Source organism: Aricia agestis, chromosome 10 (assembly GCF_905147365.1).
Source record: "Aricia agestis chromosome 10, ilAriAges1.1, whole genome shotgun sequence".
NCBI classification, from domain to species: Eukaryota; Metazoa; Arthropoda; class Insecta; order Lepidoptera; family Lycaenidae; genus Aricia; species Aricia agestis.
This window is the reverse complement of record NC_056415.1, coordinates 8,839,697-8,867,479: the sequence shown is the minus strand read 5'-3', so window position 1 is coordinate 8,867,479 and position 27,783 is coordinate 8,839,697. Positions and strand designations below refer to the sequence as shown.

At 35.0% G+C, this 27,783-nt stretch overlaps 3 protein-coding genes across 3 annotated transcripts; 1 reads left to right on the top strand and 2 right to left on the bottom strand.

Annotated features, from left to right (window-relative positions):
* Nucleotides 1-226: 226 nt before the first annotated feature.
* LOC121731184 lies at nucleotides 227-14,804 on the bottom strand. Its single transcript, XM_042120539.1, has 9 exons — nucleotides 14,784-14,804; nucleotides 12,765-13,225; nucleotides 12,472-12,562; nucleotides 12,112-12,187; nucleotides 11,006-11,268; nucleotides 6,767-6,850; nucleotides 6,357-6,505; nucleotides 3,166-3,286; nucleotides 227-392 (listed from the first exon to the last, which is right to left on the bottom strand). Exons 1-9 carry the CDS (start codon nucleotides 14,802-14,804, stop codon nucleotides 228-230), a joined length of 1,431 nt encoding a protein of 476 aa, XP_041976473.1. The 3' UTR covers nucleotide 227.
* Nucleotides 14,805-16,367: 1,563 nt separating this feature from the next.
* Nucleotides 16,368-18,271, bottom strand: LOC121731301 (larval cuticle protein 1-like). Its single transcript, XM_042120670.1, has 3 exons — nucleotides 18,246-18,271; nucleotides 17,874-18,007; nucleotides 16,368-16,657 (listed from the first exon to the last, which is right to left on the bottom strand). The coding sequence occupies exons 1-3, from the start codon at nucleotides 18,252-18,254 to the stop codon at nucleotides 16,435-16,437; spliced, it is 366 nt and encodes a 121-aa protein (XP_041976604.1). The 5' UTR covers nucleotides 18,255-18,271; the 3' UTR covers nucleotides 16,368-16,434.
* A 6,059-nt stretch (nucleotides 18,272-24,330) lies between these two features.
* LOC121731302 (larval cuticle protein 1-like) lies at nucleotides 24,331-25,247 on the top strand. Its single transcript, XM_042120671.1, has 3 exons — nucleotides 24,331-24,365; nucleotides 24,448-24,572; nucleotides 24,898-25,247. The coding sequence occupies exons 1-3, from the start codon at nucleotides 24,357-24,359 to the stop codon at nucleotides 25,118-25,120; spliced, it is 357 nt and encodes a 118-aa protein (XP_041976605.1). The 5' UTR covers nucleotides 24,331-24,356; the 3' UTR covers nucleotides 25,121-25,247.
* The last annotated feature ends 2,536 nt before the right edge of the window (nucleotides 25,248-27,783 follow it).

Sequence of the window (27,783 nt, the reverse complement as noted above, 5' to 3'; positions counted from 1 at the left end):
GCGCCACTGTTTATTCGTTATGACTATATACTGCAAAAAACGTGCAGGAAACGTGCAGGATTGTGCCGTGTGAACCTGGCCTACAGCCGATCGCACATTTGTCATCACCGTACGCGCTGTACGCGTTGAACGCACCGCATAATACACGAAATGCGGCGCGTACGGTTTGGACGAATGTGCGAGGCTTCACATTATTTCATACAACGAAACACCTTTATTCCTCTTTTCTATTTACTTCTATAATAGCTAGCCTCCCTGTCAGTGGGTGGGGGAAGTGTGGCGAGGTAGGCGAGGGCGCGCTGTATCTCCTCCGGCACGGGCGGCGGTGTGGGCAAGTGGGCGCCCTGAGGCTGAAATCCATTCTCGTCGGCTATGTACTGTAGTTGGATGACCTGGCAACAAGGAAAATTGATAAGTATAAAAACTAGACGAATGCAACTCTGTTGCGCCAAAATTCGTTTATCGGAACCGTACGTTTTTCCGATACAAAAAGTATCCTATGTCCTTTTCCGGGATTCAAAGTTTCTCCATACCAAATTTCATCTAAATCGGTTCAGTGGCTTAAGCCTAAAGAGGTAACAGACAGACACACATTCGCATTTATAATTTTATGTATGGATATGGATTTCAATTGCTGGCTATACAAAACACAAAGTTTTGTTCCATAGCGACTGTTGAGGTTAAATGCTTTAAATAAAGAGAGAGACATCAAAGTTACTAATAGGTAACTAATGAACGTCGAGTTTGTTAGTAGAATAAAAGTTCTTAATAGGTGTTTATAGTCAGTGGGTGTTATCCTTTATTAAATTCTTGTATGTATAGTGTATACTGTATAGATATAAACATATAATAGATTTGAATTTATTTTTTTATTCGTACTAAAACTTAATGAAAAATACTTAGTATTGATAGCAGTAAGTACAAGCCACTTCGTAAGGTCACTTATCACTAAAATAATATAGGCGCCTAATTGTTTGTAAACGCAGCAAAGCCTTAGATAAATACAAGGTTCTTGAAGGCGCGCTATACAAAATCAGGCAATATTGCTTTCGTATCTAAAAAGTTTAAAAAAACTTTGCCAGTTTAACTGAAATATAATTTTGATTATTTTAAGAAATAATATCATTATTATTATTATTTGTGTGTGGGTATTGAGAGTTGAGACAATAGTTAAGTTGATTTAAAAAATGCTGACAAGCTATATTTTGTGTTTTACTTAAATTATAAAATATGTCCTGTACGTTAAATAATTTTACTAGCTGACCCAGCAAATGTTGTTTTGCCATATAAATTATTTCTAGTATCAATATAAAAAGTAAACAAAAACCTACTCTCAGGCCTAACGCATAATATACTATCAGAGAAGTTGATTCCTAGGCAGATGGGGGACCTACTTAGTTTGGTCGCGTTACGCCAAAACCAGTCGACAGATCACTATCAACATTGAATTGACATGACCCGACCAAATGAAGTTGGTCTGTCAACTGCCTAGGAATCAATTTCCTCGATGGTACATACACAAAATTTCATTAAAATCGGTTGAGTGTTCTGGCTCCTCCAAAACGGCTCGCGCACAAACACTGTAACACGAGAATTTTACAATATATTGGATAATCATAGAATAACTTAATACGTCCTGTGACCGTATAAATATTTTCGTTTGTCTTAAAGTTGTTGTTTCAAACACGATTGTTTAAATACGAACACTATTTTGAAGGTCATAATCATTTTAATAACATAGACAAATTGATTACCAATAAAAAAAAATGCTAAACATAGCTAAATTTATAAGCCCAATACGCATTAATATTCGTCACACATTATGTCCTTGCTTGAACCCACGACCCTTGAAATCACCAAACCCCAGACGGGCATTGAACCTATTAGTATAATGTCAAGACCATTAATTATCTTAGAAATAGATAACATTAATGCCAATTCAAATTCTTTTATATTTTGTGACTTTAGTACACCTTGAAGAACAAAACATCTTATCATTATTTTAATTATTTTGGTAAATTATAACTATAATAAATACAATTATCGACGTATATGCCCTCTGTAGGTTTTAATGTCTTGGTCAACATAGAGAGGCATCTATAAATACCTAAAGCTCTTATACAATTAGATCATTGATTAGATAAAAATACATTAATACAGGATGTAACAAAAGACAGTGATAATACTTTAGGTTGTGTGACGTGTGTGATTCCCCTGTATAGAGATCGCAGTAAAAGTAGTAGCATTGAAAGATATTTTTTTTTAACTTGTTTTAAGGGCAAACAGCGCAAACTCATGACGCTGCAAGGCGCTTCCCCATAAAATCACAAAAAAATACTCTTTCGGAGCTGTACACCCTGTAATTTAATATGTGGGATATGCGTGGCCGCCACAAAGGAAGATCTTCCGACCGAGCGAGGTGTTATGCTCGGTCAGGCCGAAGCCCACGTGATACATTTCAGCTGTCGTATATATTATACCGACGCGCTCAGAAAACTTCAATAGCGCGATGCAGGAATGTTAGGCGAATTGTGGGTACCGCCACAAATATATAAAAAATTCACTTAAGATTTCTATTAATTTTATATTATAAAAATGTAATGTCAAGTTGTAAATCAAAGGTGACGTTGATTCACGGCATTTGCTTCGTTGACCACTTTATATGAGTAAATTAACATCACATTACAAGATTATACATGGCATATGACTAATATACCCTTCAACATCACGATTGCAGCCAATCTTACTGGCTTTATCATTATTATTTAAATCGCTGTTGGACGATTCTTATGCGGTCGAGTAGCTGCTACGCACAACAGGGGGGTGTGCCAAAATCTTTTCGTTTTCGCTTAGTTATTAGAATCGCCGATGAAAATGTATGGAATTGACATAACCGTTCGTTAATATTATGACGTTGACGTTCGACTCGTCTTATCTCAATTCCATACATTTTGATCGGCGATTCTATAACGAAGCGAAAACGAAAAAGTTTCGGCTAAATGGCCAGATCTTGGTTTATCTCTCGGGAACTGTACATTTTCGTAAAGACTCCCTTGACCTACAGTATCTCCTTACTACATCCAAATTGATGTTGCAGTTGGGCAAAAATGGATGTATCGACAGACATACTTTCATATTTATAATATAATTATGTGTTATTATTACCTGTCCATCAGGAGCGGTGTACTTATATTCTCCCTGCGCGACCTGTGCCTCCTGGTCAGGTATCCCGAGGTTCCTTAAGTAACCAGCCTCTTCAGCGGATATTCCGTTGCCGGTTTCATAACTGTAGAAAGAAAAAAATTAAGAATATTTTAATAGCCTATATCTTTAACATTTCATTAATGTTTACTTTATCTTATATCTTTAAACGAGCAATTCTTGTATATAATATATAAAAATATATAATTGGAATCTCGGAATCGACTCCAACGATTTTCATAAAAGTAAATATATAGGGGGTTTCGGGGGCGATAAATCGATCTAGCTAGGAATCATTTTTAGAGAATGTCATTTTATTCGTATTTTATCGAATACCGAGCCAAGCTCGGTCAAATAGCTAGTTTTATAAAAACGTCAAGATGGAACCATATTTTCAGTCGATTACTTGGTTGTTGGTCCGCACTAATCTTGACCATAATGGAAATGGAAATGGAAACACGTGTACCAAATATAATATTATTAATAAATAATATGATGAGTATAAATACAATATAGTCATTAAATTATCATCACATAGAATCTATTCTCTGCTTTTAGTCAAACTTTCCAACTAAAATTACAAAAAAGGCAACATTTTGCGCTAGACACTGGCAACTAATTTTACCTTGAACTTGATCTCCTTGTGACCTGCGACGGGTCCGAACTCGTTTTTGTAGCTATAAAATGCTAAATTCTTATTTTGGTTACGCAAATATAGTAATAATGAATATGAATAATTAGCAGTCGTTATAATGTAAATTGTTTTTATCAACAGATGGTGATTAAAGAAAGTGAGCATCTGAAAATATGGGATGTTGGGATTTTTTTATTAATGTAACCTCAACAATCATATTATTACTTTAGGTTATTTTTTTAGTGTAGGGCGTTTATTTCAATTAATGAAAAATACTCTCTTCAACATTCCATACTTTTTCCAATATTACATAAATTCAAGATCGTTTACGTAACTGAAAAAATAATACTGATTTTTAATAAACACAAATCAAAAAAAACAATTCATTCGTGCCAACTGTCGAAAAGGTTTTAAGAACAACGGAATAAACTTCAGAATATTAATTAAGTTTCTCAGAAGATAATCTTTATTTTTTATTGGCACGCTAACAATTTATGAGTTTTAAATTAAATACCGTGTCATAATGACAGACTCCGGCTTAGCACTCCCACACAGTTTGTCATCATCTTCAGTCCGGCTCACCTTGACATAAAGTTTAAAAAAGGTGACGGTTAACAAAAGACAAACATGCCGCATAACTCCTTTATGTTAAGTCTGGCGTGCACTGTGCATTTTTACATAACTAGCTTCATACCGCTGATCCACCTCCGTATTTTATTTTTTTATTTTTTCTCTATAAATGGCGGCTTGCTTGATAATCATGAGTCCTAAGTAATACCGATTTCGTCTATATCCCGAATCGTAAAATTATGGATCAGAATTATTCAGAATATAGATGTTCTATCAAATTAATGCATCCTCACAAAAATTATTGGAATGAAGTTCCTTATCACGCGTTCGGCGTAAAGGAGACTAGACAGAACGATATTTGACATCGACACTTTTTATTAGTACCTGCATGGTAGGGGTCAGAAGGCGTTATATAATAGTTATATAGTATTCCTGTGCGTCAACTAGATGACGTTTTTTGAGAATAAACAGCAACAGCAATTTTTTTTTAATATTTTTAGAGTGTATAATGTATGTACTATGTATACAAGTTTTTTGAACATAAGAAATAACTTCGTTTCATTCGGGTGTGCCTTGACACCTCTCAAGGTTTATTATTTATTTAGGTAGAATTTTACAGGTTTTGTAATTCATGTAGAGGTACATGATTCAGTAACAATTTAGCATGAAAGGAGGGTAAGCCTAACTTATCGTAACTTACATGTATACAGACGAAGAGACTTAGTACCACAAAACTAAATTATAACTTAAAGTCTAGTATTTTCCTAGACTATAATGTTTTGTCATGACAAGTAATACGAGTAGTGTTAGGGTGGGTTGCACCAGAGGCGTGGTTAAAGTTTAAGTTATGGTCTAAGTTATGGTTATAGTTAAGGCTAACTTTAAATTTAACCTTAACTTTGGCCACAGAATTTGACAGATGATAGCTGTTCCGACAAGGCTTTAAATGAACGTGGGCGGGGGCGCTGCTGGTAATGCAGAACTGTCAAAAATGAGGTTTTTGTATGATGACAGCGTTAGTTCCTTTTTTCGCCACGTGCATCTTAAGCCTTGTCGAGCTCAAGGTTATGGTTAAATATGGCGTCAATTTTTTATTTTATTATTTATTAAAGATTTGTCATTTTGCATTGTAGTTAAAATTAAAGTTATAGTTACAGTTATAGTTAAAGTAAGTTGGTGCAACCCAACCTTAGTAATCATTGTTTCACTATTACAACCTATTGTTGTTAGTTTAAATTAAAATCACCATAGGGTAATTAGTAGGTACTTTATACTACTCAATTAATCGGGGCGCGTATACATAACTAGCTAAAATTCGAGCTTTGTGAGGGCTCGCGTTGTTTATATGCGTAGTAATATTCTTTAAGGCAGTTTTCTTAACCAAACCTTGACTGACCAATGATAACACAGATGTGATTTAAATAAAAATACTATGTTGCACAAGTTAATAGGCGTGATAGTTTTTCTGTAAAGTGATAGGTGATGGATTAAGGGATATACTAGGGCACGCTTCGCTCGCCCTAAAAAAACTTGTTCTCACTCCTTTCTTATAATCACTTAAGCTTATTTATTAATACTGAAAATATGAGCGTATGAATCTTATTTATTCGATTTATTTCACCAAACAATGACATGGTAAACTCTGTCTTTGCTTAGTGAAATAAATAGTGAAGCGTATGACGTGATAAATGATAACGATTCTGTGAGAAGTTTTGCTTCGGGTTCAAAATATACAAAGTAGATATATTTATCAGCTACATATTTGTAGCTTAAAAATACGCAATTTCTTATAAGTAAAATGAACTTGGAACCTAGAAACATAGACTTTTATATTCTCTATTAAGGGGCCGTACTTGATACTAATTATTTAAGTAAAACGCTTTGCACCGTTGCCAAAAAAATATGTATCATAAAATTTTGTTGTGTTTGTCTAGTATCGTATAAAGTTTACCTATATTTATAGGATCCATCAGGGTTGATGACCTGCTCTTGGCTGATGATGGGCACGGGCTCTGTTGACTGCTGCTGCTGCTGCGGCTGGTACAGGAACCGAGGGTTGTTGAGGTCCGCCCCAGCAACGTAGGCCACCATCAGAAAGAACTGCGAAATAAGGAATTCTTATTAATATCGTAACATTTTTAGTATCTTTGTATTTAGGAATAAGCATATGCCTCTCTCATGTCAATACGGCAATCGGGAATTGATGAAAAATATATAGGAGTATTTTTTATTACAAGTAAAAGCTATATCCAACTGTTTCTTAAAGTATCTATTGAACTCTGCCCACTACGGCTACGAAAAATATATGCCGTAATGTTAGCCATAAAAAAAAATATTTAAAACTGTATCACAAAAACTTACGGTGATGAACTGCATTATGAGTATCAAAACTGGTACAGGCGAAAAGGAGAGTGCCGAAGCCGGGACTGTTCCCAGGTATTTATATGATTTTTGATGCAATTACGTTCAGACATAACTGTGAAGTTCGTATTTTATTGCCGGCATGACAAAGGATACTGCGGGATGTGCCATATTAAGATGTTGCGTACGATAGCGCGATAACAGTGCAGTGGCGAAGTGTTATATGACTGTAGTAGTGGCAATATTTAATATTTATTGTCTCTGCAATTACTGCGAGAATTAATTATTATGTTGATTTAAGGAAAGCGCAAATTTATCGTCGATTCATGAGGATACTGCCCAGCTGGTGGGCGGTGGCATTCGTTGCCTCTCTACGTCTGTCTTATTTTTCTGACTAAGTAGTCGTTATTATTTACATAATATGAATACTTCATAGAAATGCACTAAATACTACACTGACAGCCTTATATTTTGTCTTTTTATAAGATATTATATATAATACAATATCCTATATAAAGTAATATTACTAGTTTCCCATGTCCTATATAATAGCTCCCACACCGGTTTCGGTGACGGTGGCCGGTTTCATTGAAACCAGGCCAGCTACGCAGGAGTAATTTTATAGTGCCCAAGTATGTGCGCAGTACACAAGAGCACTCTCTATTCCTTTACTCTCATAACCCAGTGGGACGGACGATCGACACGACTGGCGAGAGATCAGGCGCAGGACCGACTTTTTACATGCCCATCCGACGCATGGATCATCTTACTTGTCAGACAATCAGGTGATCAGCCTGCATTGTCCTAACCAAACTTGGAAATAACATGTTTCCAACGCGGGAATCGAACCCACGACCTCCTAGTCAAGAGCCGCGCTCTATACCACTAGATCCTATATAATAGATATGGGAAACTAGTCCTTTTTATTGAAAGCGAATAGGGAAACAAAAGGCAAGTAAACCGGCTATCATGTCGCACCATGGACTGCCTTAACACGTGCTTAAGTGTGCTGTCTTCATTCATTATACGTCTAAATAGAGTAGATACACTCGTATATTATTTAACGTAGATATTCTTTATAATGTTCGCTCAAGAAAACGCCAAAAACCTTAGCGCTTTTTTGACGTATCCTATAGGCTAGTCTGTCTGAAGATGGTCTAGTCCTCCGTGGTCTAGTCTGTCTGGAGATGGATATGGAGTGTGTCTATTGTGTTTTATCAAAGTTTCCTGAAATCAAAACTTATATCGATATCGCGATTAAATCTACAGCCATAGACTTGCAAGTAAATATATTATTCATGAGGTTTTCGCGACGCATCGCATCGCACATCAACGTCAAAGATTATGAAATTAAAAAACAAAACGAATACTCAACACGCATCATCTCAGACGAATTTTATAAACCAATTGCAAGAACGTGTGACATACTTCAGCAAGGTTTTTTTAAGTATTGTTTATCCATATTGCCTCATAATGCTGTGTTCATAAAAGCTCTACATTTTTTTCTTCTCTTCAAGTTGACAGGGTAACGGAAGTCAAAGTAAAAACAATGCCGATTTGACTAAAAAATTAGACTCATAGATAGTGGTAGTTCAAATATGATTTGCATTAAAATTAGTAATCCATGAAAATGTTTGTAAAACCGGATATGCGATAACACAGTCGTGAGTAGTGGCCCTTCCACACGACGTTATTTGACGCGCTGTCGACGCGCGTTTCTGATGCGCGAGTCACCTGCGCGTTTTTATCTCGCTTTGGCAGATATTACACGTTTTTTTGACGCAAATAAAACGAGCGTTAGTATATTATACAAAAATAAGGATCACGTGTAAAGGTTAAAGCGTGTCGGCTTCCTTGCGTTTGCTGAGCGTTCACCTTGCGTTTGTATCGATACAAACGCGCGTAAAAAAACGTCGTGTGGAAGGGCCATCATAGACCCTGCCCAAATTAGCTTCGTCAGCTCTTCTTAAATAGAACAGCTTACAAGTATAGGATAAGCATTTTGTTAGTATATAAACGTAAAATGTTTCTTAGTTGATTTTCGATTCTAATTACTTATTACTAATTTAGCAACTAATTTATTTTTTGGTCAGATCTTCGACTAACTATTTGATTCATGCCATAAGGACATTTTTTATGAAATAAGGGGGTAAAAGAGCAAACGAGTCACCTGATGGAAAGCAACATCCGTCGCCCTTGGACACACGCAGCATCAGAAGAGCTGCAGGTAAGTTGCCGGCCTTTTAAGAGAAAATAGGGTAGGGCAGGGGAGGGAAGGGAATAGGGGAAGGTAGGGAAAGAAAAAGGAGAGGGTAGAGAAGGGAAAAGGGTTGGGGATTGGGCCTCCGGTAAACTCACTCACTCGGCGAAACACATAATCAATAACACATAATATTTTGATTGTGTTTTAGTATTTAAGCTTTCCAGTTTCAGCTGCCAAATGTCTTAGGATAATTTATAATCCTCTACTTCAATTTCTTAATCGCATACAAAAAATTACTAATCTAATATTATGTAATTAAGTATTAATTTATTTGAATTGTAATTATGAGCCAAGTATTAATTCAGTTTAAGAACAAAAACACAGTATGGTAAAAAATATTTTTGATGATACTAGTCATAATCAAGTAATATAGCTTTTGTCTTTAAGGATGTAGGACCGGTTCTTGAGAACATGTTATATAACGTAAGTAAAATATTAAACAGAAAACCATTTTTTATCGCTTTTAAATCTTTTGAGGATCTTACTGAAAAAATTAAAGTTTAACAATAATTAATAATATATTATATATGAGAGTATTTTTTTTATTTCATTAATTGTTTACCAATATTAAATAACTAGCTTATGCCCGCGGCTTCGCTCGCGTTAAGAAGTATTATTATATACAAACTTTCATCCCCTATTTGAACCCCTTGGGGTTGGAATTTATCAAAATCCTTTCTTAGCGGATGCTTACGTCATAACATCTACCCGCATGCCAAATTTCAGCCCGATCCGTCCAGTGGTTTGGGCTGTGCGTTGATAGATCTCTATGTCAATCAGTCAGTCACCTTTGAGTTTTATATATATAGACAAACTTTCATCCCCTATTTGAACCCCTTGGGATTGGAATTTATCAAATCCTTTCTTAGCGGATGCCTACGTCATAACATCTACCCGCATGCCAAATTTCAGCCCGATCCGTCCAGTGGTTTGGGCTGTGCGTTTATAGATCACTATGTCAATCAGTCAGTCTCCTTTGAGTTTTATATATATAGATAGAGAGATATAGAATATAGGTATAGATATAGATACATTTACATAATATGAACAAGCGATAAATCATCATTATCAATATTTATATCGATAATACATACAATCAAAAGATTTTATAGAGCAATCAATGTCCAATAAAATAAATTATCGGTGGAATTTAAACTAGATTAAAGCATATTTACATTTTAAAGCTACCGTTGTACTATGTGCCATTCAAATGTTCAAATTTTCTATTATTGTCATAAAACAAGTTAACTTTTCTCAACAATTTCATTTCCCGCTTAAAACATTTTCTGCCTTAAAATTTATAAGTACCTGGATGACCGAGCTTTGCTCGGTATTATAGCAAACACTCATTGACGTCGTGTTACTTAATAACGCCATCTGCTGGGCGTTAAAACAATTAGTTGCCAACAAAATAGTATCATTATTCGCCAATAGATGTCAGGAAGAGTCGTATTTTTCAGTTTATCGATTATCGATAAAACACGAATAAAAAGACATTTTCTGAAAATGATTCCTAGCTAGATCGATTTATCGCCCCCGAAACCCCCTATATACTAAATTTCATGAAAATCGTTCGAGCCGATTCCGATATTCCAATGAAATATATATATATATATATATATATATATATATATATATATATATATATATATATATATATATATATATATATATATATATATATATATATATATATATATATATATATAAATATATTTATATATATAAAGATATAAGATATGGCTCTAAAGTGAACTAATTCCATTTATTTATCTTTACAAAACTTTTTTTTCTGGCCACTTTGGACATTTTGGCCACTTTCAGTAGTAACTTTGCCGAGCATAATATCATATTTTGTTGAATAAATTAAAAACATTTTTTCAGCAAAAGCAATGTTTTATTAAATTGCAATAGTAGGTACATCGGTAGTGAACACAATAAGTCATTTCTTATTCAAGCTTGTTTCAGACGATTGCCTTCTTAGGGTCGATGATAGGCTTGCTGAAAGGAGCTGGGTTGTACGGTCCCACTGGGTTGTAGAGGTTGTTGTAGCCACGGTGGGGGCCATTAAAAGGCCGTCCGTTGGGCAGGCCATTGTGAGCCCCATGTAGGCCGTTGTAAGCCCCGTTTAGACCGTTGTAGAGAGGGTTGTATTGGCCCGGCCGGACGCCAGCGGCAACCGGTAGTGGGAGTGTTCCTTTGCCGTTTGCGGGAATATGAACTCCAGATGGTCTGAATCCTTGAAAGAAAAATAAACGTTTAATTATACTAGAGATCGCCCAGTGGTCGAAATTCGACCTTACTTGCAATGACATTAGGACTACTACCTATATTTTGTAAAAAATATTGACTTCATCATAGTTTTTTTTCAATTCTTGTCTCTGGGACTCAGCTAATCTCAGACTGGCCGTTTAAGCACTGTCTAATAGTATCTAAAATTAAATAAAAAAAAACAATAATCTATTTTCAATTTGTCAACTTGTTGTCAACAGACTTCAACCATAAATAAAAGAGTATAATTCGTATGTACAGGCTTGTCACTCAAAAATCTGTCATTTTTCCTAGTAGTAGTGTCGTAGTGTGTGTAACGTTTTATTTGTTAAAAATATATATGATAAAAGCATAATTTTAAAATAATATTAGCTCGATTCATTCCTTCACCATATAAACTATAACTGTGCGAAATTTCATGCACCTACGTTTCCCCACTTTTCGTAAAAAGGGTTACAAAGTTTTTCTCTCACGTATTAATATCTAGATAGAATGAAGAAACTACAGACGTATAATAATTTGAATGGACTGATAGGAAGATCTTGAAGACGACAGTTCTAAAATAGAACTTCAATATTCAAATTATAAATTTCAAAATTATGTCTGTCTGTCTATGTGTCTATTAACTTTTCACGCTAAAACCGTTTACTAGACCTGGTCTATGAGGCCGTTACTACTATATATAATTGTATTATAACAATTATATTATACTATATATAACAATTATATTATATATATAATTGTTACAACTTATATTATATTAATCTCACAATTATATCGAAAAATATTATACCAATACGTTAAAACTTACCATTCTCATCGGCAACATAGCTGACTTGTATCGGAGTACCTTCCGGCGAGATGTAGGAGTAGCTTCCCTGTACCACCTGTAGGATAATAATATGTTAACGCATAAATAAATCATAATAAACAAATAAACAAATATTGATTTTCACTTATAATGTTACGCTAATCTTACACATCACTGATCTCCACACTAGGATTACCTGTGCTGTGGAGACATATTATGTAATTTATATGATTATACATAATAATAATCAGGCACAATTATTGTGTAAAATATTATAATGTATTTTAGAACTTTCCATCAGGTGATCCCTTTGCTCGTTTTCCGTAAAAAAATAACGTGTAGTACGACGGAAAATGTTACCTGAGTTCCTTGCGGATTTCCGGTGTTATCGATGTAAGCGTTTTTCAAGAATCCGGTTTCCTGAGCCTGCTTACCGTCCCCAGTTGTAAAACTGTTCCATAAACACAAAACGAATAGACAAAATTAAAAACACATGTATTTGAGAAATTTACTTATAGAGTGTCCAACATCATTGATATACCACGAAAGTTTAACCTAGTTAATGTAGAATAATAAAACTTTAAGCTTGAATTATTTATCTTGAAAAACTCTAATATCAATTAATTCTCATTTTACCATCACAACAAACTTACGCATACGAGTAACTGCCGTCTGGACCTCTTTCGTTGGAGTAGCTCAAGATGGGAGCAGTAGCACTTGCAGGGTTGTAGTAGGGATTCCTGTATCCATTTCCAAAGACGTTACGGCCGGCATAGCCAGGGTTGAGCAGAGGGTTAACAACCGGGTTCACAGCCGGGTTTAAGGCCGGATTCAAAACCGGGTTTAAGGCCGGATTTAAAACCGGGTTTAAGGCCGGATTTAAAACCGGGTTTAAGGCCGGATTTAAAACCGGGTTTAAGGCCGGATTTAGAGCCGGATTCAAGACCGGGTGTAGAGCCGGATTTAAGGCCGGATTTAGAGCCGGATTCAAGACCGGGTGTAGAGCCGGATTTAAGGCCGGATTCACAATCGGGTTCAAAGCTGGACTTACTGCAGGCAGACTGTTCACAACCGTGCAATGCAAAAGTGCAATGCAAGTAATTAAACGCAGCATCTGAAAATATAGAGTAAGTAAATAAAAACTTATTTATAATATTTGATACAGATGAAAAATATTACTATAATTGTATACAGCCGCACACAGAACCTCCTCTTTTTGGAAGTTCTTGAATATTATTGGTTCTTTTTTAGAAAAGGCCTTTGAAGGAGCTTTAGATGGGGACATAAAAATAATACTTTTTTTATTTGTATACTCCTGTGAATGCACTAGTCCTTGTTAAGTACCAAAATACAGTCCGTATCAATACCAAACGCGAATCCTTTTTATATTGACTTTTAATTACTACAGCAGTTATCCACCAATTTTTGATCTGTACGTCTATTATATTAATTATTTCCTATACCATAACCGTCTTCTGTAAATTGTTACCTTCAATGAGTAACTGCTCTGGTTGTGAATCGTAAACTGGTGCCGTGGGACTGAACTAATCCATTTATAGGTACAGGGTTGCATACTAGTATTTTTTGTTATGCCATCGTTAAAACGTGAGCCGCACACCCCTCTACAGCTATTATCTGAAACACTTGATTCGCCTAACACACGAGGAGAACGTTAATAGTGAACAAATTACAGCAAATGTACCGAATAGACTCAATTTTACAATGTTGTATTCCTGCTCTTAATACACCTGTTAGGGCATTTACACACTAGTTTAGAAGAATATCCTAGGTTAATAAAAGGTCAGAAAAGACTGCCCAATCCGCATAAAGCATTTCCCTTGCGTAATCAAAAAAAAACAACAATAAAGAGTCAGGTCATGGCTCCGCCAAAATGTAAAGAAAGAAGTAGGATTTTTTAGCTGATAGTTCCAGTGATATGTACTGGAGTGGACTGAAGTATTGGATTCAAATATAGCGAATCTGCTCTGGAGTAGCTGTAAGAGTCTCAATACGCATTGGTAAAATAAAAGGATTAAAAAAGATCAATACACCTAAATATTAACATAGTGCATGGCAGTATGTGTGTCTGCTTACCAATTTTTGCAATATATAATTTATAGTTTTGTTTTTTGTAAGGCCACTATCATCTAATATATAAAAATAAGTCGGGTTTTCCTTCCTGACGCTATAACTCCAGAACGCACGAACCGATTTCCACGGTTTTGCATTCGTTGGAAAGGTCTCGAGCTCCGTGAGGTCTATAGAAAAAAAATTCAGAAAAAACTTCAAGAGAAAAGCAGGAAAACAGGGAAAATCATTTTATGGCAAAACAACATTTTCCGGGACAGCTAGTATTTTGTAACAGTGTATAGTAAACACTGAAGAAATAGAGTGCGCATAAGATTAGGTCAAAATCATTTTTCATGAATGAATAGTTTTATAACAATCAATAAGCATTAAGATAATAATAATTTACATAATATTCGTGGTTCGAAGGTTTAATTAACTAGGAGAACTAACAGACTTATAACAACTTTGTTTTTCGCTGAGCGAGGTTACCAAAGAAGACGCATAACTATCATAAATAGTGAGATATACACATTAGTTGTTAATTATTAGTACTTGTGAATAAAAATTACCGTTTTCGTTTTACAAACAAAGGTAGTATCTACCAGATACCTGTGTAGACACATCTTTACAACATCAATTGTTCAAATCGTAATATTTTTCAAGTTTCGACACAAACAAAGAAGATAGAGATCTAAATATTAATTAAATCTTGTATAATTATTGTTTTATAGAGCTTAATTACGCCTGATTAATTAACATTTGTATGTAGTTGGTATATAAGTCCAATTCCTAAGGCAAATCGTCAGTTGGAAATCGAACAATAATGGAAGTTCTAAAAACTTGTACCTAGGCCTAAACCCTACTTTATTTATGGATTAAAAAGTGCCCTGTTAATATTAAATGTATTATAAAAACATTGCTACGAATTAGTTAGTAATGTAATATTAAACAATAATTACGATTTGAATCATAGCCTGTAACAACATTTCTGATGGTTAACTTTTTTATGGGCGGATCAAGTTTATAGAGGAAAATAAAAAATACGCTTCGATTATAATACGAGTTAGAGGTTGGAGCCTACATTCATATTTCCATACTAATATCCATACTAATATTATAAATGGGAAAGTGTGTCTGTCTGTCTGTTACCTCTTCACGCCCAAACTGCTTAACCGATTTTGCTGAAATTTGGCATGGCGATACCTTGAGTCTCGGGTAGGAAAGGAAAGGACATAGGATACTTTTTGTTCCAGAAAAATGTACGGTTCCCACGAGATAAATGAGTTTTGGCGCAACGGAGTAGCGGGCGTCATCTAGTTACATATAAATTCGAAAGTATGTATGTCTGTCTGTCTGTCAATTTTACATGCTTAAACCGCTGAACTAGTTTTTATGAAATTTGATATGGAGATGGTTTGAAGACCGTGAAAGGACAAAGGTTTTTATCTCGAAAAAATATACAGTTCCCTCGCGATAAAGGAATTTCTACGTAACGGAGTTGCAGGCCTCATTCAGTAAAAATATTTTATTTTGTCAAACACAATTTATGAAAAGTTGCTTTAAAACATCTTTATGTTACTAATGTAATCTTATGATTTCCAAATTGTTTGTAACAGCCTAAGTGTTGTCTAAGTGGATAAGTATTTATTTATAATCGCACCGTTCACTGTTGGTGTATAATTTATCAGATCTTCCCTGATAGGTGTTATGAGAAGCTGAAATTAGGAGCAAGAGTTAAGTGCAAAATAGCTAAATATTTTAAACACCTAATTTACTATTTAATAAGCAGCTTTAGGTTGCAATTTCTAAAACATTCTGTAGATCCACTTAGAGATGAACAACCGAAAACCCTTTGCGTTTTCATTTGAATTCACAAGGGCTTCCATTAAATATGAGTATTAATACATGACTCGAAATTAGCGCGGTACGAGTATTTACTGCAGCTCTATGGTGCAATACTGTATGGACCAATTATAATACTTATTATTTTTAATTATTTATCTTTTTCTTATTTTTCAACTTGACCTTCATACAAATATATCCTACTCGGTAACATTCATAAGACTGGTAACTCAACTTCCAACCAAAAGGACAAAGTGTAGTAGACAAAAACACAAAAGTATTATCACGTTATTTATTCGTAAAACGAACTTCTCAACGAGACATAACAATAATGTACAGGGCAGTGAGATAGCAGTGAAATACTACCGGTGTTAAGTCTATCGGTGTCTATAATAGCTAATCGGTAGGTTCCTATCGTCTGGCGGCGGATTCGGCGTTCCTGGGGACGGAGGGGCCTTCAGCGTGGAAGCCGGTCTCGTCGGCCCAGTAGTTCATGACCTCCTGCTCTCCCAGGTCGTTGATGTAGGAGTAGCTACCGCGGACGATGACGACGTCGTGGGGTTTGTTCTCTTCGTCGACCAGAGACTTCAGCTCACCGACTTCCTGGCGCTGGATCTTGTTCTCGGTCTCGAAGCTGGAATTGGTAAGGAAGTTTTAGATATTTGAGTGTCATTACAAACTTGTAGTGATGAGTAAGTAGATTTAATGCATACTTCCATACTAGACCATACTAATACTAAATGCGTCACCTGATGGAAAGTAACTTCCGTCGCCCATGGACAACCGCAGCATCAGAAGAGCTGCAGGTGCCTTGCCGGCCCTTTAAGACGGAATAGAGTAATAGGGGAGGGTAGGGAAGGACATAGGGGAGGGTAGGGAAGGGAAAAGAGTAGGGGATTGGGCCTCCGGTAAACTCACTCACTCGGCGAAACACAGCGCAAGCGCTGTTTCACGCCGGTTTTTTGTGAGCCCGTGGTATTTATCCGGGCGAGCCGGCCCATTTCTGTCGAAGCATGGCTCTCCTACGGAAAAAGTGTCTTTCAGTCTGTCAGTCTATTACCTCATCACAGCCAAACCGCAGAAAAATTTACTGAAATTTGGCATGGAGATACTAAGACCCCCAACACTCTTCGGGAAAACTATTAAGTTTGCGGGTGATTTCAAATATTAAGGAGCAAGGAAGTGACATTACATTCAATATCATATCTAGGAGTAATCCTAGACAAAGGACTAACTTGGAATAAGCACATCGAGTATATTACGAAAAAGGCTAGCTGTGCTCTGGGTTCCGCGAAAGGACATAGAATGCTTTTAATTCGGATAAAATGTACGATTCCCACGCGATAAACAAGTTTTGGCGCAAAGGAGTTGCGGGTGTCATCAAATAAGTTAAAAATCTTGAACAGATACTTTGGTTGACAAAAAGGAGCTAAAATAAAAAGTCTGGGACAAAACCTAGAGTCAGCGTGATTAGGTGAGCTTTTGAGTCCACAAATTTATTTGTAAAAACCGAACGGTATTAGTATAGGCTAGTGAGAGGATATATTTATTCCTCTTTTACAATGGGATTACATAACAAATTATTCGTGCGATTAATGTTTCTAATAGCAAACTACAGCTTGATATTAAACATGTAATTCGTTTACAGGGTGTGACTTTGTCTTAACACCCTGTTTTACATTAAGGCCCAATTTCCCCAACGTCTGTTAGTGTAAACAGCCTCTTAAAATGTCATGTCTTCTCTTATATTCATTTGAAAAAAGAAAGAGATAACGTGATACTAATTCGAGCATTACCTTTAACAGTCGTTGGTGAAATTGGATCTAAGATAACAAAATGCAAGTACTCACTCGAAAGAGTATGAACCATCTTCTTTGGGCTCGAATTCGGAGCGGAGGATCTTGTAGATGGTCTCTGGGACCACGAGGGCGTCGGGCACGGGGCCGGCGGCGGCGAGGGCCACGAAGGCGAGGGCGACTACGATCTACAATTTAAAAAAAAGCAATATTAATAAGTCTTTAAAAAGGAAAATTCGGCCGTCAAAAAATCTTAAATTCAAACTTTTTTTTCCTTATTTTTGATGCTCGATCAAAAACATATTTTTAATTTTTTTAACACTGAAATTACTAGATAATCTCACACTTATTACAAAACTTAAATAAATTATATAAACTTAAAATTATGTAGGAAAAATTATCAAATAATAAAATCAATTAACGCACCATCTTCATGTTGATTGGGTTTTGGTTTGTTGTCTTAGCTAACAAATAAGCGACTGATGCCGGGGTACGCATTTCGCAATCTTTTATACATTTCTCCCGGGCTCATCTGTTAATGTCAACTGAATCAAACTAGAATTGTCGATATTCCGGCTCCGAAAATAGTCGCAAACGTGATGTTAATGTGACTCTGTATCATTAACATAATTTAGACTGGAAACTAAGTAGGTAGTTATAAAGTTAACTTAGCAAAAAAATCTTTTGGCCCTTCTAAGAATAAAAATTATTATGAAAACCTATTTAATGTTATTAAAAAAAATTAAAAAAAAACGGCCAAGTGCGAGTCGAACTCGCGCACGAAGGGTTCCGAAGGGGGGGGGGGGGTATTCCCTTGAAATTTACTTATTGTCTTTTATTTTATTATTTTATAATTAATTATTAAATTACAAATATAGTTAAGGATTTTGTGAATATTTCAAGTGCCTACCTGTTGCCATTATTGATTATGATCAAAAATCCAAAAAAAAACTTTTGTTGTACATAATATCATGAGAGTCACTGTTTAAATATAATTATATTACATTTTTTAATATTTGTTGTTATAGCGGCAACTGAAATACACAATCTGTAAAAATACAGAAGTCTAGCTATAGCGGTTCTTGAGTTACAGTCTGGAGACAGACAGATGGACAGACGAACAGACAGACGAATAGACAGACAGATGGACAGACATCGAAATCTCAATAACAGGGTCTCGTATTTTTTGGGTTTTTAGGGTTCTGTACCCTAAAAATGTAGGTTAAAAATATTTTTATGCACGTAAAATTTACAAATTTTTAAATTGTAGATATCTATTTTTAGTTGCATAAGAAATCTTATCCATATTGTTAATTGTTATAATGCATCACCAAATATTATTTGTCTAATGTTCCTTTCAGATAACACAGTGTTAAGGGACACGAACATAATATTATAATAGGTATTGCATAAGAACCAACTTTGGAACTTTTACTTTCACTAGAATTTTTTTAAAAAGGGTTGCTTGAGGGTGGATTATTTTATTTATTTATTTAAGGACCAAGGATATTTATAAAACTGGGATTACTGTTATTTTAATTTTAGGTGGTGTTTTTTCGTGTTCTTATTCAGTAGGTAGATATAATCATAGCATTCACCTGCGCTTGTGACCTTGACTACTCGTATTAGCTTGTGAGCAAAATCATCATCCTTTGCCATTTAAGCTATTTTTATTTAGTTGAAAACAATATAAATTAAGTCTGCTCAGCCACAGACTGCATAAAGTTTTTTTTTTTGTCTTTTTCTTTATTTCAGTTGCCTTGTTTGTTGATTACATTTCAACAGTATGAAATAAGACTGACTGTTTTTTACCTGATTGTCTTTTTTGCAATAATTATAACTAGCTGACCCGACAGACGTTGGTCTGTCTTAACGATTTAACCATGATTAAAATGAGTATAGCTCCATACCAAATTTCATCAAAATAGATTAAATGGTTTAGGTGAAAATCATAGTTTATTGTGTGGAAACCGTACATTTTCCATAATAAAAAGTATTATGAAGTCATTTGGAAACAGACATTGTATTTTTGAGTGTTCGCTAGAAAATGTCGTGATTCTAGTGTTTCGCCATAAAGCAGCCTAAATTCCGTTCCTTTCCGATGATTTTATGTTTTTACTATAGAATAAATCTTAGGTATTATTTTCGGGAATTATGAATTAAATAATTAATAAATAATTTTCGAAAATTAATGTCTAAAACAAACAAATATAACAGTACCTGAACTTTGTAGACAGTTTACAAAAAATAAATTTCTGAACGCACACATGATGTCTTCAGAAAAAAAATAAAGTTGTGGCTTAAAGGTCTCAGCAACCAGCTCCAAAAAAAAAATTGTTGTTACACTATTTGACAGGATTGGACAACAAATGTTTGACATGTAATAAACAAATCAGCATCTACTGAAATGATTACGTATTCATTACACATATCGAGTTTTCATTATTTTTAAGATGTATTCTGCTATTCGGGACGGAAATAAATCCAACAAATCAAAAAACATGGCAATCGGTCCAGCCGTTCTCGAGTTGTTGTAACAAACACGACTTTCTTTTATATATATGTATATATATATATATATATATATATATATATATATATATATATATATATATATATATATATATATATATATATATATATATATATATATATATATATATATATATATATATATATATATATATATATATATATATATATATATATATATATAGAAGATATCAAATTATTTTAGGCCATTAAACATAGATCCATATAGAGTTAGTTGAAGTACAGTATTTCTTAAGACTATGTTAGTATAAACAAGTGGTAATAATAATCATTATTATTATGATATAATTTATTATGCAGATTAGTTCAATGTATCCATATCTGACTTTGAAGCATGATAGTAATTTCTTTCAGAGATCTGTTGCAATAAAGCCTTTATATTAGTGGCTTCTTATTCAAAAATATTAACTATGCGTATTACGAGGGGAGGTCCAAAAGTCCGCAGAATAGCAATGAAGCAAGTTTATAATTAACTAGATGACGCCCGCAACTCCATTGCGCCAAAATTAGTTTATCGCGCGGAAACCGTACATTTTTCCGGGATAAAAACTATCCTATGTCCTTTCCCGGGACTCAAACTATCTCCATTCCAAATTTCAGCAAAATCGGTTCAGCGGTTAGACCGTGAAGAGGTAACAGACAGACAGACACACTTTCGTATTTATAATATTAGTACGGATGGCATTGACTATTTAAACTAGGCAAAACATCAATGATGATTCATCCTGTCCTGAAAAATTTTGTAAGACGCTCGTAGGCAATGTGTAAAAATATATTATTTATTTTATACTTTGCCATTCTATAGAATGCCGAATTCGCAGTCGGTAATGTTTGAAATCCTCAACTATTTCTATAGGTACCTACTGAATTTTATTCTTTTAAAGTCGTAATTTCCTTTAAAGTTTTGACGACCTCTGTGGCTCAGTGGTAAGCGCGTTGCATTGGTAGCTCAAGCTGGGGGTCTCGGGTTCAAATCCCGCCGATGAAACAAAAAGTTACCGATGTACCATTAGTAACTATGCAAACTAACTAGTTTGCATAATAACTAATGGTACATCGTTAAATTGCGGAAGACAGTGAACGAAACACAACACTGGGACTGCGCCATGCTTTTCTATGTTCGATGATTTGATCTGTTATATTTTATCAGTGGAGTAACATCAACAACAACAACATTGAAGGTTTATTTTTTTCCTTATTATGGCGCTTCAGCTATATATTCATAGCCAACGTCAAATAAGTGACGGAAAAACTATGTTCTTGTAACAATTTTTTGCATCGATTTTCTATTTGATAAAGTCCAAAGTCTAGTCAAAGTCTAAGTAAAAGTCAATGCACTCAAGGACTCAAGTCGGTCGATTCAGTTAAATGGTAGACGCCTTACTGAAACTTTCGATGGAGTTTAGGAGGAAATACAAAAGACACGTTTCTGGAAGTTGTATCACTGGCGTGGCGTGGCGTGGCGTGGCTTGTGCATGGTAACAAATATCTAATGGTTAATATTCAACCAATAAAACACATTAAAAACCCAGAACAATCTTAGGAAATTATTACAAAACACAACGTCACTTTTTAACAAACTTTGACTTAAGCATGTCAATCTTATGGCTGCCGTATACGCTACGGTCTACCGGAGAGGGAAGGTATGCCTGCGCAGGTGTCACTCGAAAGAATTGATGATTTTGCGCCGGTCGCCTGCGCAGATCCAAACAACTGCAAAGGTCTATTTCCACACACATTCCGATTATTTGCGCAGGTAGACCTCTCCGGTAGACCGTGGCGTGTATGGCTAACATTAGACTGTTTTATTTGTTTTTTAATGTTTCTTTTTGATGTTGAGTTTTGATTCTCCTTTTTTAGAAACAAGGTTATAAATAATTAAAAGTGAAATAATTCTACCCTAAACTAAACATACACTTTTTGACTATCATCTAATTACCTATATGGTGGGCTTGGGCTTCGGCCGGAACTTGGTTAAGGTTGATGGTGGTTAAGGTTATAAATTAAAAGTGAAATAATTGTACCCTAAACTAAACACAAGTACACTTTTTTTGGAAAAAAATTATCCATCTCCTTTAAAATTATTATACTATGCTAACGCGGACTAAGTCGCGGGCAACAGGTAGTGAAACAGAACCAAATAAATTGTTAAACATCCTCATGATCCTCGATCATTTGAGGAGTTGGATAGTTTAAGATCGAGTAAATCTTAGCCCCAAAATAATTGAAATAAAAATAAAGTTTAAAAAACTAAAACCCGACTACTAAAACACGCTCTAAAAAGTACGAAACAAGAAAACAGTTTATAGGGATATGGAAATGTTTTCTAGTAGGTGGCATACGACCACGGCTATCCTAGCCGTGGTCGTATGCCACCTACTAGAGCAAAACAAATTCATTATATTATATTATATTAAAAATTATATAATAAAGGGCATACATACGGCGACGATAGCCGTGGCCGTATGTATGTTTAAACATTTCCATATCCCTATAAACTGTTTTCTTGTTTCGTACTTTTTAGAGCGTGTTTTAGTAGTCGGGTTTAAGTTTTTTAAACTTTATTTTTTTTGGCCTTTTTGGCTCGTAATCCATAATGGCAAAAGGTAGGCACTTGAAATATTCACAAAATATGTACTTTAATATTTAATAATAATTTTAAAATAAAATAAATAATTAAGGGAGGATCTCATACAAAATACTCATTTAACACAATTTTTCCCTATAACGGTATGGAACCCTTCGTGCCCGAGTCCGACTTGCACTTGGCTGATTTTTTATATTGAGGAAACAGCAAATAAGCTTTAGCAAAAATTTTACAGGGTTGTTAATGATGATATTATAATCATAACGTACCATATAAATATGATGATAATTAAAAAATATTTTTAATTATTTTTCGAACTAAATGAAAAATAGTAAGAAATACATGAAAATCATGTAGTGGATATTCACACCGTAGGAAGAGAAAAATTTAATAATTTAAACAAACTATATCGATCTAAATATATATACAGGGTGTAACAAAAATAAGTGATTATACTTTAGGGTGTGTACGTGTTCCTTGTAGAGAGTTCACTGTTAAAGTAGCAGCGCTGAAAGATGAAAAAATTTTGTTCACTTTTGTATGGGCAAGGGCCCGAGCGTCACGAGTTTCTCCATACAAAAGTGAAAATTTTTTTTCGTCTTTCAGCGCTGCTACTTTTACAGTGAACTCTCTACAAGTAACACGTACATGCCCTAAAGTATTATCACTTGTTTTTGTTACACACTGTATACATATAAAGCATAGTATTATTATACTTAAATATCAATCAATATCAATTCTGATAACTAATTGAATAAAATGAATTTTAAATAGACAATTTAAATTTATAAACAGGCTTCTAATAATTCTATTAGCAGTTAGTAAATAAATAAACTATAGTAAGTAAGTAAATAAATTATATAATTGTAGTAAGTAAGTAAAAGTTATAATTTTCAATAATTTTCCATAATACTTAAACACGTCATAATAACTAAAAGTACAGAGTCCTATGTATTTTCTAAAACCAGAAGATCCTTTCTATATCAAAACCTTCTTTGTTAATAAAATAACGGACCCCATTGAACTAACAAATATAATCGTTGTTAAATCACAAATACCGCTGTATCTAATATAAATCATATAGGTAGTTTGTATTTTAATTAATATCACTTAAAATAATTAAGTAAATTTAAAAAGTATCAACCAAACTTACTGATAGCGTCCACAATGTGCATCGTGCACGTACGTCACTGAATTGGCAAAAAATGCTACTGGACGATTATTTTCTTTGGACTATGGATGGCAAACCCCTTCTATCGGAAATTCAATATGTTGTCGCCGTTTGACATTACCTTAGGTCACCAAAGTCAGGAGAAATGTATAAAAGAATATGATACAACCGCTTAGGCATCAGTCGTTCATTTGTTGGCAACGAAACCAAACATAAACCAATCAACATGAAAGTGGTGTGTGCATTTAATAATTGAAGTGTTTTTGGTAATAACAGTTTGGAGTTGGTGGTTGAGTAATAATTTGTAATGTCCGTAGATCGTAGTCGCCCTCGCCCTCGTGGCCCTCGCGGCCGCCGGCCCCGTGCCCGACGCCGTCCCTGAGCCCATCAAGATCCTGCGCTCCGAGTTCGACGTCCATCCCGAGGGTGGATACAACTATGCGTAAGGAAATTTCCGAAATCTTACCTAAGAATGAAAAGTATTTTTTTCTGTAGACTCTAGACAACTTCAACAAAGTCTCTAGAGTCAAGAGACTTTGTTGAAGTTAACTCACTACAATAACAACATTTTTTAAACATTAATGCAAACTATCCTCATATGATTCACAAATAAAATAGCAATAAAGGTAAACAAAACAATCATGTTTTAAATGAAACAGCAGCTTTTATAGTTTCAAGAGAATACATAGTATAAGCAAATAATGATGAGGTAGGTTCTCTGTTCTGAGACATATTCCGAGTATACCTAATTGAACTTTATCCATCAGTTTCGAGACAGAGAACGGCATCCGGCGCGATGAGACCGGCGAGGTGAAGGAGGTGCTGGACGAGGAGAACAAGCCCCACAGCGTGGTGATCATGCGCGGCAGCTACTCCTACACCAACGACCTGGGCGAGCCCGAGACCGTCAGCTACTGGGCCGACGAGACCGGCTTCCACGCCGAGGGCAACTCCATCCCCAAGGCCCCCGAAACCGTCGCCCGAAGATAGACCACGTCGGACCCTTTCGACCGACACATTGAAAGTGCATTTAATGAGTCGGTCGAAACTTAGATCTAGTGGCGATGGTAGTGATTAAATTATTTCGTCGTCACCGCTCACTGCCATGTTTGTGTATATTTTTATTGTTTTGTTTCGTGAGAAGTTCGTTATATAAATAAACAACATCGATAATATTATTTGTTTTGTTTTATTTATTTTCTTCAGTTTTAGATTGAATTTTCTGTAAATAAACGGAAAAACATCAATGGCCTATTAAATGCAATTTCGATCATTCAATTATTACGAGATTTTTCCAAAATATAAGATCCAAGTTGGATCTAAATTGAAGCAGCTTATTTAAACACGCAACCTTAAAAGTATTAAAATCCATATAAAGTAAGATAAGAATATAGTCATCGAAATAATTAAAGTGTCATGCAAACTGAATCACCAAACAATCACCAATCACCTAAGTAATACAATATATTCAATGAATTAATTCATTGTGTATAGTATGTTCCTGTTATAACACAAATCTATCACAATTTGGTATACTAATTACTATGAAGTACTTTCGGAGACGTTTAGGCCTAATAAAAAGTTCAAACTTAGGCCATACTACACAAATGTTACTTTTTGTTACCGTTAAAAGATAATATACAATATTAAGATCCAAAAGCATAGCGTGCCTTAGTTGGGCCCCATAAAAATTTGTTTGAGGGCTTAGGAAAGGTTGGTTTTTTCACTTTTCTCATATTTTATGAATTTAACATAAATGGAAAGTTTATATTAATTTTTGCTAATGCAAGTTGGGGGCCCTTGTGGCCCGGGGGCCCCGTATAATAATTGATACGGCATATGCGGCACGGGACCCCGCCGTCGTAGCTACGCCCCTGTTAAGCTGCAAAAAATATGGTTTCTGTATTCTGTAGAACAGGGGTCACCAATTAGTTTCGCTCGGGGTCCATTTTAAGAAAAAAAATGACCTTTGCGGTTCACACATTTTATAATAAAAAAAACATTTAATAAACAAAGGTATTTAGAAATTACATAGGTATTTATTGACATATCAATGAAAAAAGTGATAATATTATTGCTTGTTTGGTGTGAAATTGGTGCAAGCTATTGAATCCTGGAGAAGTTCATCGGCAAGTCAAGTGCTTGGTCCGCACATAATGAGTCGGCGATCCGGATGCGGTCCGCCATTTGATGACCCCTGCTCTAGAATAAACTTATCGTCGAGATCTGTCTAGCTTAAAAATGTAAAAGTTTCAGGGTATTTTAATTTAAGGCAAAACAGCTGATTCATCTTCATTCGAATAACTTTTAAACATCCAGTAGGAGGAGGTAAAGCCGAAAATCGGAGACCGTACTCTTGAAGTAAATGTCGCAAGTGTGAGTCAACTAATATATAGAAAGAAATCAGTAACAATAATATAGTAGGTACTATCAGAGAAGTTGATTCCTATCCAAATCGGGGACCTAAGTAGTTTGGTTGCGTTACGTCAAACCCAGCTGACAGATCACAATTAACATTGAATTGACATATTCGACCAAATAACAATTGCGTAGGAATCAATTTCCTCGATGGTACATTACTGAATTGTTCAACTGAATAACAATTTATTATATATCTACAGTTACCTTATTTATCGAGGAATAAAGGACGTTTCCTGAAATTTAATCAGCAGTTTGTGAAGCAGGCCTACTAGGGGGAACCACGTCAATAAAAAAACATCGGGTACAGAGGTGCTTCACAGATGGTGTGGAAAAGTGTGCAATGTGCATATTACGTATGCCGTTGCCTTAAGAGGATTCGACACCACCATTTTTCCATACAAACGTTGTCCCCTGTTTCCTCCCTGGATAATGCCGGTAGAGTTATGATTTTTTTCCTGAATATCTATGGCCACTATTAGCATGTCCCTATGTTTTCTTTTTTTTCATAATTTTATTATAAAAAAAGATAAGAACGTCCAAAAACTTTAAAAAATGGCCAGATTTTCCTCTGTGTTCAAACACCCAGAAAACAAAACTGGCTAAAGTATACAAAAAAAGGAAAACATAGGAACATAGCTCAAGCCTTGCTTTAATTCTTAATGAAAAAAGTACTTAAATCGGTTAAGTTTTTGAGAAGGAGTCAGCGGACAACGAATCGAAGATTTTCTGTTCTTTTATTAGAACTTTTGTCGTGTTGTCTCTATCGCGCTCTGCGGTGGGAGACTTGAGATTGGTGAGACAGCAATACATTTTCAAATACCTATTTTCAATTTCTCTCGCCCCTGGTGCATCCTCTTAAGATCGTGTTATTTAGAACTGGTGGATTTTAGAGAAAAAATAGTTTTATTTTTAACCGACTTCAAAAAAAGGAGGCTATAATATTTCCAGAACTGCCCAATTTTCATATAATATGTTAATCGTATACATAATTTTCGTATATGTTGTATCAGCGTCTGAACAAATGTGCCTAATTTCAAAAGTGTATGTATGTATGTTTTTAAGTTTGTGTTCGCATATCTCTTGAACTACCATTCCGATTTCAGTAATTCTTTTTTTGTTCGACTACGTATTGTTCAACTTAGGGAACAGTGTAAGTTTCATCAAAAGTTCAGTAGTTTTGGAGATAGGGAGTTTTAATTCTCAATTACGTACAATTTTGAAGTCGGTTTTGT

Excerpts from the sequence above, each read along its gene's own strand:
- LOC121731301 (XM_042120670.1), bottom strand. Across the intron at positions 16,658-17,873 it reads GATGGTTCATACTCTTTCGA|CTTCGAGACCGAGAACAAGA; the intron begins GTGAGTACTTGC and ends TACCAATTCCAG.
- LOC121731302 (XM_042120671.1), top strand. Across the intron at positions 24,573-24,897 it reads GAGGGTGGATACAACTATGC|TTTCGAGACAGAGAACGGCA; the intron begins GTAAGGAAATTT and ends TTTATCCATCAG.
- LOC121731184 (XM_042120539.1), bottom strand. The coding sequence starts at position 14,804 with ATGTGTCTACACAGGTATCTG. Across the intron at positions 12,563-12,764 it reads GACGGCAGTTACTCGTATGC|TTTTACAACTGGGGACGGTA; the intron begins GTAAGTTTGTTG and ends TTTATGGAACAG. Across the intron at positions 6,506-6,766 it reads TCATAATGCAGTTCATCACC|TTCTTTCTGATGGTGGCCTA; the intron begins GTAAGTTTTTGT and ends CTTATTTCGCAG.